The following is an 11,303-nucleotide window of genomic DNA, read 5'->3' as shown; positions in this document are numbered from 1 at the left end:
TTTTTGGCTAACCAGAAGGGCAGCCGCATTTAGGTTCCGCCCCCCCCCGCCCCGCCCCCCGATATTTCGACTGTGGATACTGCAGGGCAGTCTCAAAAGTTGTGTAACGATTGCATGACTTTAAAAAAAAGGCGCTTGGTAAATCATATAACAAGCCTAACAATGATTAATTAAAGTGAGAGCAGAGGCGGAGCTTTCTGCAGAGACGCATGGAGGAGGCGACGGCGGGACGGAAGAGGCGGTGCATTGGTTTGCGCTTCTGCCGGCGGAATCGGAAGAAGTCACCGCCGGCATGGGTCGCAAGAAGAAGGGCCGGCGCGATGGAACTGCGACGCTCCGGAGGGTCGTGTCTTTCGATGAGAAGAGTCGGCAGTGAGTGCGGGAGAGGAGGAAGAAGCAGGCCGAGTAGATCTACCTCTAGTCCCTCGCTGGGCGATGTATAATGTTTCGGTGTGCAAAACCCTCCCGTGGGAAGCCCCTTGCGTGGAGAGGAGGTTTACCGGGAGGCTCTTTGCACAGCGAGAGAAGAATTAAAGCTGAACAGGGATTCTTGCTGCAAGGTTCAGACGCGTGTTGCTTTAGTACAGGGGTCTCCAACTTTGGTAACTTTAAGACTTGTGGACTTCAACTCCCAGAGTTCCTCAGCCAGCAAAGCTGGCAGAGGAACTCTGGGAGTTGAAGTCCACAAGTCTTAAAGTTGCTTAGATTAGAGACCCCTGCTTTAGTATAATGTTTTTCAACTTGGTCACTTTAAGATGAGTGGACTTCAACTCCCAGAATTTCTAGCCAGTGACCAAGTTTGAAAAACACAGCTTTACCTGATTAGGTTTTAGTACACACGTGCAACAGAATGTGTGGCCTAATGAATTTATTTACAAAAGGGGCAACTTGCTAGAATTTCAATTCTCTTCAAAGTAGATTTTCCCCAGTGTTCTACCTTCCAGTTGTTTTGGATTACAGAACCTATTCAGGGGCTGGTTAATGCCGATTGAGAGTAATGAGCAGTGCTGAAATCCAAATGTTTTTACTACCGGTTCTGTGGGTGAGGTGTGCCTTGGTGGGCGTAGCAGGGGAAGGATACTGCAAAATCTCCAGTCCCACCCCACTCCAGCTGAAGGATATTGCAAAATCCCCATTCCCTCCCCACTCTGGGGTCAGCCAGAGGTGGCATTTGCCGGTTCTCCGCGAACTACTCAAATTTTCCGCTACCAGTTCTCCAGAACCTGCTGGATTTCAACCCTGGTGATGAGAGGTACTCTCCTCTTCATCTGGGTGAAATCAAGTAAATGAAGGATGTCATGGTTTAGAAACAATCCACAAAATAGGATTTTCAAAGAGTAAAATCCAATTTTCGTTCTTGAGGTTGACATTCAGTTACTTCTTTATTCTCTTGGCCTTTGCCTCTTCATCCTTCTTGCTTAGGGCTGTATCTGAGCATATATATACAGCTGTATCTGTATCCAGACATGCTTCAGATAGTAGCTGGGTTAATGTTTTCTTTGTGCTGCCAAGTTGAACAGATACGGATTTTTTTTTTTAGCTTAAGGGGGAAATAAAGAAGTGAAATGTGGAGCAAGAAAGTCTGTTTATTGTTCTGTTTGTTCTGCCTATTGTATAGATAAACTAAGATAAAATGGCAAGTAACGGGCAACAGTTACATTGCCAAGAAAACTAGCCCACTTAGGGGAACAGAATCACATAAGGCTACCTAGACATTCAGAAGTATAAATAGTTCTCAGTTTAACAATTGCTCAATTTAATGATTGCTCAGTTATAAAACTGCTGAAAAAGTAGTTTTATGACTGGTCTTCATACAACTGTTGGAGCATCCCACAGTCATGTGATCACCATTTGTGAATTTCACAGTTGGCTTCAATCAATCAAAATAGAACTGGAAGGGACCTTGGGGGTCTTCTAGTCCAACCCCCTGATCAAACAGGAGACTCTATACCATTTCAGACAAGTGACTGTCCAGGCTCTTCTTAAAAACCAAACACTTGCTTCCAACAAGCAGAATCAATGGAGAAGCCACCAGGAAGTCGGTCATATGGTGTCATGCTTAACCTTGGATGATTCACTTTATGCCTGCAGTGGAACCGACATAAGTCTGACCGTTCATTTAAAAGCCATATCCCTTAGCAAAGGAGTTGTTGGTCCCAATTGCAATTGCATTACTCCCTGAGAGGTTTAAAAAAATCATAACTTCCATACTTTATGATTATGATAAATCTGAGTCCTTCGGGAGAAGGGCAGTATAGAAATTAAATTATAAATAAATAAAATAAATAAATATCCAATCTGTTCTGTCATTTTTCCTGTACAAATGAATTAGACTCTTAAGGAAGGTATTGCAGGAGCCAGCCAGTACTTCTAAGTTAGTCTGCATCATGACCACATCATGGGATGTCTATATGGAAGTTTAATATGGGCAAATTTTTGTATGCTTTTGCCTGTAGGTAAAAGTTTTGTATGCATTTGCCTACTGATCGTGCAGGATAAGTTATTTGTAAAATACTGATTCCATAGGCAGAAGGATAATCCTAACTTATTGCTTCCTACTTATTCTTTCCAGGGAGTTCTTGACAGGGTTTCACAAACGTAAGGTTGAGAGGAGGAAAGTAGCTTTGGAGGAAATAAAGCGCAAACTGAAGGAGGAAGAAAAGAAAATGAAGGAAGAGGTATGATTTCATCTGATATCTGTCTGGGAAATGGAAGGCTGCAAAAGTAAGGCATAACTGTTTCCTTCCGAAAATTACTTTCTTCAAACATTTTGGATAGCTGCCTTCATTTTTGCCTTTTATTATTGATATTCCAAAAATGTAAATTGCATTTATTTGACATTTTAGCAAGCTTACCCTCACCATTTTGACTCCACTCTTAACTATGTTATACCAGAGTATTACCAAATTAAACTGACTTTACTTTTGACTAAACAACAGAGACATATGTGCTTGGAAATAAAATGGAGCATCTCCGAGTATGGCTTATATTTTGAGGTAAAGATTTTATGGGGGGGAAAGAGAGAGCTTTGCTTAGGGCACCATGGTTTATACTGGCGTGTTTTAAGGGAGATTCCAGATCTTGTAGGCTTTGATAGTGTAAGATAGAGTAAATTGATTTTGGTAAGCTGATATAGAAATACCACACAGTGCCACAGTTCTACCAAATACTATATTACCACAGTATAGTAGGAAGAAATAGTGACTGACTTCTCATTGACAGGATTTTAACTAGCAACTTGAATGAGGCAATTTAGGAGATGATCTGAAAACTCTTGGAATATCTATTTGTTGGCTTCTCTTGTAGAGACATAAAGAATACATGAAGATGTTGAAGGAGAGAGAAGAAGCCTTAAGTAAGTGTCCTATTTGAAGATGTAACCTAGCCTGGAATCCCAAAATGTATAAGATGACAACTTAAACAACAGAAGGTTGATCAATACAACTACTGTAAAATAAGGTTAAATGAATATCATTCATGATTCAAACTATATCTTCATTTGTACTGTTAATGAATTAGTTTTGCTAATCTATACTTTTACTAGGTGTTGTTTTCTATATTGCTCAGTATGACTTTGTTTAGGCCACTGCTGTTAATCACAAACAGTTGGAAGGAGACAGCAATTCAATGCTGATTTTTTTTGTTGCACTGTTTAAGCTTTCTGTCTTTAGAAGAATGATTACTGTATGGACTTTCTGCTGACCCCAGGACTGAAAAGATAGTGTTTTGTGGATTTATTTATAGATAAGCAATGGGATTATGAGATGAAGAAATAAGTGTAAGGGATGAAGAGTCACTAAATTTGTAGTGAAGATTGGAAGGCATTTTTTTTTTATATTCCTACTTTTCTCTTTTTTTCCTTATTCATTACACTATTAACTCGTTCCCTTCTCTTTATGTATATTTTTATTAGGTTTTACTGTTATAATAAACATTTGTAGAAAATATACATATAAAAAATGAAAGAAAATTTTCATATGTACAGTAAATGATGCAAATGAAAAGGTAAAGAAGGTTGTCAGGATATGGCTAAAGAGACGTGTGTAATTCTTTTTATGATAGCTTGAAGAAGCTTGTCCATCATTGGTGGAATTATGTAGTGTAGTAAATAATGATAATTATGTGAAAAATACAGATAACAAAAGAACCTGTTTCAAGGATTATCAGCTCTTAAAATATTCCAGTTTAAAGGCATCAATTGTCATTAAACCCACATATATAAAGGAATAATAGAATGTAGCAGGGCTGAAAGGTCTAAGCTTAAAGAATTCCTTCAATAAGGTTTTCATTTAGAACATAGATGCCATTCTTTAACAGAGTGATTGAAGAAACTGCCTTTGCACACAAAAATTGTGACTGTACTTATTTCATCTTCCCAGAGGAAGCTGATGAGTTGGAACATTTAGTGACATCTCAAACAGAATCGGTGAGCTATGATCACCCAAACCATACGGTCACTGTTACTACCATCAGTGACTTGGACCTTTCTGGTGCTCGTGTGCTGGGGCTAACTGAGGTAATATATCTGTTTTTATTAACTTGTTTATTAATTTGTTAATTTAACAAAAATGTGTAATTTTATATGGCTGCCCAGCCCACACATGCAACTCTAGTTGGCTAACCTAGATGTAAAAGGCAGACAAATGAACAATAATTGTAGGACCACACCATGCAATATAAAATGGCACAAAAACGTAACATCTCAACATCCTAAACCATCCTAAACCATCCTAAACCAGGCTCATCCACCATCTAACTTTGTGCGTGTGTGGGTGTGTGTATGTGTGGTTTTTAAAGTCATACAGAAATTCAGAGCTGTCCAGATCTCGGGATATACTGTACCAAAGCGTAGGAATGTATGCCTCCATAATTTTAAAAGGTCTTCCTCATACATTCTTTAAGTAGTATTATTTCTTTGAAGACACTCAAAGCCCACCTTTTCCATTTTGTGGAATGGGCAACTATCCATAATAGCTGGTTCATTAATTAACCCAGCCCTATGCCATAAAGGGCTTTTATCAGTGAAAGCCAGGATTTTGAATTGCACCTAGAAACTGATAAGCGAGTGCTACTTGCAAAGCAGTGATTATGTTGTAACCATGATCATAGTACATCTATAAATACCAAAGTGTGTACAAGATTAGTCCATTGGGGAAGTGCCATGGGTCCAAGAGGATTCCCAAATTGTGTAGCAATTCTGCCTAGGGAGTGCTATCCCATCCAAAGTGAAGGAGAGTGAACAAGCCCACAGCTACTCAGTTTTGTTTGGGTTAAGCCAAAGCTTCTACCTCCCCATCTAAACCCCCAAGGCCTCCAGACACAGAGAATCTGAAGGCATTGTTTGGTCAGCCCAGGATAGAGATGGAAACCTACGTACTATTAGCATACTGACTAATGATATTTAACCCCATGCCAATGGATAACTTTACCCAGAGATGTGTTGGGAAATAACTTGATCTTAAATTTCTAGTCCAGACCGTCATCGGGAATCAACATTGACTGGGAGGCACAAAAATAAAATATGACTGGCCAACATCCCATAGTGAGGAGTATGGCTCAATGGGTGTTAATCTGTGATCTCCACAGCCATAGTTTAACACTTTAATCACTACGCAAGAGCCAATGCAGTATTTCAGGCTAATTCTGCTGACAGCCAGCAATTCTCATCTGCTCAAGGTTGACTCAACTTTTCATCCTTCCAAGGTCGGTAAAATGAGGACCCAGATTGTTGGAGGCAATATGCTGACTGTGTAAACCATTTTAAAGAGGGCTGTAAAGCAATGTGAAGCAGTATATAAGTCTTAAGTGCTATTGCTATACTACACATTTCTCACATACATGTATTTGTGCATCCAAATATGCAAGATCCTAGTACTGTGTTTGAATATAATATCTTTTGAGCTGTTATTCCCAAAGTTTATGGAAGGGAATAGCTTGCCTGAATCCAGCTAGAAGCCAAATTCCAAACGATAATTAATGGATTACATTGTGCTAAATGATTGATGCCAAGTTTTGGTTCTACATGTTTAGTCTTGGTGTAGATTGCTACTATTCTTTAATCAAATGTTAACATTGAATCTGAAATGTTAATATTTTGCTTAGAAAATCAAATTATGTTTCTAGTTGCATGTCTAGGCTTTATTAGCTCACATGTCTTCTTTTTAGAATGAAAATACTGACCCGGAAGGAGAAGATACCTTGAATACATCTACATTGCCTAAGAAAGCTAGAGATCCTCTTCTGTCTGAGAGGTATTACAATTGTATGACTTTCAATTATCAAACAATTCAGAATGTCCCAACTGTTCTCTGAAGATTTGCTTAGAGATTATTCTAATATTGAGTGGAGAGTAAACTCCATTGAATTTAAAGGGTTTTTGTTCTGAGTAGACAGGGATGTGCTGTCAAGTGATGTTAAAAATAAAAAGTAGAGATAAGTATGATACAGTCGGGTGGAAGAGGGCATAGAGGATTATGTGAAAGTGTTATTTATGTAAAGATATTACTGGCTGAGTTAGGAAGAAATGTGACCGAATCTTCTCACTGCTGGTTCGTTCTTATGTATACCTTTCTTAGAAAGTATACAAATGTTCCTACACCTATCCCTTTGTCAGTGTAAATAGATTTCTCCCACCAGGCAAATGGGTTAGTTTTTTAGTCCTTTTAAATATATTGGGAGATTTTTATTTTATTTTACAGTTCTTGTTCTAAATTTATTGCTGCAGCGTTTATTTGCTCAATATGGATTTATTTGTTAGCTCTTAATAGTGGTGCAGTTTGTACTGTTTTAATTTTTATAATTGCCCAGAGAATTTCAGATGTACAGGTTTTTTTTAATGTATTTAAAAATAAAATAGAAGAGGATTGTCAATTCTATAGATAACAGGAACATTCAAATCAGAATTAGTCCAAGGAGACTATTTTTTTTTCTTATCTGTTTACTGTCTCTCTTTAGAGCTCAGAATTGTCTTTAAATATTTAAAGATCCTAAAACTGGATAGTTTATAGCTCCGAGCTGTGTTTATAATCATGATTTCTTGAATAAACCACTATAATGCCGTTGAATAAACCACTATAATACCCTTGACTAATGAACTTTTCATTTTATGTATGTTCAAAGACACAATGGCTTCGGAAAAAAGTTATAACCTGTACTTGCACATATGACACTCTCCAGGGTCGCATAATCACAATTCAGGAGCTTGGCAATCGATTCATATTTATGACCATTGCATCATCCTGTGGGACATTAATTATGAATTGCAACCTTTTTTGACAATTTCCAGCAAAAAATGCCCATTGGGAAAGCTGGATTTGCCTAACTATTGCAGTGATTTGTTTAACAACTGCTTAAATATTATTGTAAAATAATATTATTGTAAAATCAGGTCCAATTTGACTCACGGCCTCAACAACATAACAAAAATTCCAGTTCCAATTGTGGTTGTAAGTCAAGGACTATTGGTAGTTTGAAAATCACAGCAGCTATGTTTACAAGGAACATAGGTGAGGGTGAATAAACCTGAGAATTAAAAGCTAGCTTTTATTTTTTGAAACTAAGAAAGAATCATTAATTTCTTCTCATTATCTACAGAATTTCTTCCCTCACCGCTTCTCTGCATTCCCGTACTCAGAAAAAGGGAAAAAGGAAAAAGATCAACCACAAACAAGGAACAAAGAACAGAGCCCAAAACACAAGAACAGGACGAACGAGCAAGTCCCAGCGCCGGAAAATGACAGGCAGGAGGAGGCATGTCCAAGATTGAATGGCTGACACATGGACTATTAAACTCTACTAATTGGCTTGGAGGAAGATCAGTGTTATGTGAACCCAATCTGCTCAGGATTGCAAAGGAGAGGTGATACTTGGTGTTCCAGGAGCTAAGAAACGTTGAATCCATACAAGTTAAGCAAATCTAATCTTGGTTTGTGTAGGTCTCCTGCTGGGAAAGGCCTCTCTCATTCAACTTCCCCTTATTTGGGTGGACAAAGGCCCTTTTTCCCAGAGAGAGATTAGATCCCTGATTAATATCATGTTTCCCAAGATTGGTGGAGACCACATTCATAATTGCATTCAAGTTCTTATCTCCATGCAGTAACATTTCATGTGTTGGGTTCAGAAAAAGAAACAAGTATAAAAGAGTAGCCATGGTCAACAAGGTGTTCTCCGCTTGTTGGGACAAACACCCAAATATTGTGCAACACATCCGTCAAGTATCAAGTTGGGTAAGGTTGTCACAGATAATAGCAATATTTTCTTCTTGCACATTTTTTTACTATTATTCATATTAATTTTCATCTCTTGATGAGAAAACATGTTTCTCATAAATCCTTGTGACACATGCCAATGATTACATCACTAATAAACAAGCATTGAAGATAAAAGTAGTTGTTAACTTTTTGAATTGTTTTTGCTCTCGTGGCAAAACATAGAAGCTGCCCCCATTCCCAGTAGGTCCCAAGGAGTAATTTGCTGATGCCCGCATGAATCTATGGAAGCAATGGGAATGAATCCATAGCTACACTTAAAACCACATACTTGATCTATTAGCTGTCAGACTTTTTAAAACAACTAGGAGCCAAACGTTTCTTTAGGTGGATCCATAACTTTGCGTTTTGCTTTGTTTTTTGTTCTGAAGAAGCCCTCTCTCAAAGTGTTGGCTCTGTGTCTGAGCATCATTTAATTATAGTACATTGAAATGTCAAGGCATCTGCCATTTTTAATTCCTGAATTAGATTTCCAGATCAAAAAGAGTTATTGGATGTACTGTTTTGCCCATCCAGCAAAAGAACAGGAGGCAGGAAGAGGATTTTCTGTGTTATGTTCTAACAGCAGCCTGGAAAGCTGGGGAAAAAGCCAATGCAAATGTTGTTGCTTGTGCCCTGGCAGTAATCACACCAAACCAAAATATTTCGGAACTATTTGTAATTAGTTACAGAGCCCAAAGAAAGAATGCATTATGATGGGGAAAACAAAGAAGGGGAAAGGGGGAGAGGTGAGATCTGGAGGTCAAGCTGTATATGTATCTCGTGGCCTCAGGCATATGAGGACTTTGAAAGGCAGCACGCTGGATAAAGTATTTTTTCTCCTTGTCTTTAAAGACTAAATGGCAGAAACATTAGATTCATGGCATTGGGTGGTTTCCTGTTTTGGGGAGGGGTGAGGGAGGAGAGTATGTTTTCTGATTTTTCAGCTATTGGAAAGCCACAAACAAAAAATGGGACGGTACAATCTTTTAAAGAAGATACTTGCATGCCCACATCCAACTTTGACAAATGTGCCAACTACTATCTTACATAGACCGGATAGCCTAATGTCAATGCTCCACGCCCAAGGAACTTTTGGATTGGATTGCTGCAATTAATTCTTCATGAAGGTATCTTGAATTCAGCCTAAAAGCTGTAACTGCCTAATTGTTGAGAGGGGTGTATATAGAGCCCATATCACACTAGTCTTGAAAGTGTCACACTGATTGTGATTATTGAACTGTACTTTGAGTGTTGAGATTAATTTGTAAAGTTGTAAGGATCCAAGTATTTAAAGAATATTTCCTTCAACACTGTCCCAAATTTGCGTTACAATCAGGAGGGGAGGCCTTGTGGGAGTCCTATTAGTGGGTTTAGTTAATAGTATGATGGCTATATTTTTGCAAATTTTTGGAAAATCATGACTGCAATCTTTGCTCATCTCACTTTATGCTAGCAAGCTGCTTTTCCTGACCATTCATGGGAGTTGGTGATGAATTTGCAATGAGTGTGTCTCCCTCCAATGTCATATTGGAACAGAGAATCTAACCATGCACCGAATACAGTTCATCACCAGGAACACAGGTGTATCGCCTATATTGGATACATAGCATAAAATGATTAGCTAGCACCTTGAGTGGACTTTGGTCATGCAAAATACTCCAGCATTAAACATAGTAGAAACAAGCATAAGAAATGAATTGTTAGCAGGAATATCATCTTGGAATTATTCCCTCAACATATTCCTTAAAACATATAGGCAGCTCACTGTCTCCAGCGAATATGGTTAATGGGAGTTAGTCCAAACATTTGGAGACCAGGTTGCTAACTTTGCTCTGAAGTACAAACAACTGCTAGATAGCTCAGCCCCACTTATATAAGAGGGGGATTACAGGAAAACACCAGACAAATGGGAGGGGGGAATTTAGAGACCCTGCTGGATCAGACCAATTTCAGTATCGGTATTCCATTAGAGGTTCAGTAATTAAGACATGAGGTTTATTATTAATATTCTCACTGTTCTCCAGTGGACAGCAATGAAAGGGAGGTTGCCTTTGATCCTAATTTCCAGAGAACATATGTACCTTGAAGTAGAATTTTTGCATTTCTTCCCTGCCTCCTTTGAAGATTCCCCTCCTCCCCATTAAATGAATGTATATAGACCATTCCCTATCCTGATGCCATCCAGATGCGTTTGGATTCTGGCTTCAGAATTTTCAGCCAGTATGGCCAAGATGAAGGAGGATGCCAGACTGGAGATGGCTGCTACAATGGTTGGTGTTCTTAAATGAGATTAAGTTCTAATATGGGTTATCTGATCTTGACTGTGTGTTGTATGAGCATATAATGGTGGATTTGATTGCAATGCTTTATGAATAGATATTTTTCTATCTGCTACTATAGCATAGGATGGCAGGGTTTATCATCATTTGGCTTGCTACATCTGGGGCCCATCCATAATTACTGTGTATGTACTTAAATGTGCAACAGATTAGTTTTTCCTACTAATATGCAGAAGACTAAACTTGGGTGGTCTAGAAAGAGATGCTTAAGCTTTGTTTTAATCAAAATTCCTCTTGTGTAGAAAGAAGAGAAACATAATCTTGATTAATGACAATCCAACTACAGAGTGTTAAAAGAAAGGTTTTCAAGGGGGAAGAGACAGATTGAGACAAAAGGGAGAAGACGTTGCTACAATGATAAATAGTATATGAGAGATGAAAAAAAAACCACAGATAATTACAATAGAATCTACCGTGTCAGTCAACATATTGGGAATTGATTTATATCCTGATTCAATGAAGATGGTCTCATTTGTCCAGAACTCATGTGGGAACACATTAGTGCTTCCTCCTATCATTTTTCATCATAACCATCCTAGAGATGTATTATATTTGAAGTTTATACAGAGGGGCTTGGGGAGGTTAAGGTTAGTTGAGATCGCTGTTTTATATTTATGATTTCTATATTAGACACCACCCAGGTTGTTTTAGAGAGGACATTTTGTGGAACAAAATCTAAGCAAGCACACAATAAACAGTACTCTACCGTGCCTAA

General features: G+C 38.4%; 1 protein-coding gene across 2 annotated transcripts; it reads left to right on the top strand.

Annotated features, from left to right (window-relative positions):
• Positions 1-223: 223 nt before the first annotated feature.
• NOL12 (nucleolar protein 12) lies at positions 224-8,477 on the top strand. Of its 2 annotated transcripts, none has more exons than XM_058189912.1 (6): positions 224-372; positions 2,573-2,678; positions 3,307-3,355; positions 4,380-4,516; positions 6,166-6,251; positions 7,594-8,476. In XM_058189912.1, exons 1-6 carry the CDS (start codon positions 293-295, stop codon positions 7,763-7,765), a joined length of 630 nt encoding a protein of 209 aa, XP_058045895.1. In that variant the 5' UTR covers positions 224-292; the 3' UTR covers positions 7,766-8,476. The 2 variants fall into 2 exon arrangements, with proteins under 2 accessions (XP_058045895.1, XP_058045896.1); XM_058189913.1 differs by lacking the exon at positions 224-372 and adding an exon at positions 428-450 and having other exon boundaries at positions 7,594-8,477.
• Positions 8,478-11,303: the final 2,826 nt, after the last annotated feature.

This window comes from Ahaetulla prasina, chromosome 7 (assembly GCF_028640845.1).
Source record: "Ahaetulla prasina isolate Xishuangbanna chromosome 7, ASM2864084v1, whole genome shotgun sequence".
NCBI lineage: Eukaryota > Metazoa > Chordata > Lepidosauria > Squamata > Colubridae > Ahaetulla > Ahaetulla prasina.
This window is presented reverse-complemented; position numbering and strand designations above follow the sequence as displayed.

Coding starts and splice junctions, on each gene's coding strand:
- NOL12 (XM_058189912.1), top strand. CDS start 293: ATGGGTCGCAAGAAGAAGGGCCGGCGCGATGGAACTGCGACGCTCCGG. Junction 4,517..6,165: donor GTGTGCTGGGGCTAACTGAG/GTAATATATCTG, acceptor TCTTCTTTTTAG/AATGAAAATACTGACCCGGA. Junction 6,252..7,593: donor GATCCTCTTCTGTCTGAGAG/GTATTACAATTG, acceptor CATTATCTACAG/AATTTCTTCCCTCACCGCTT.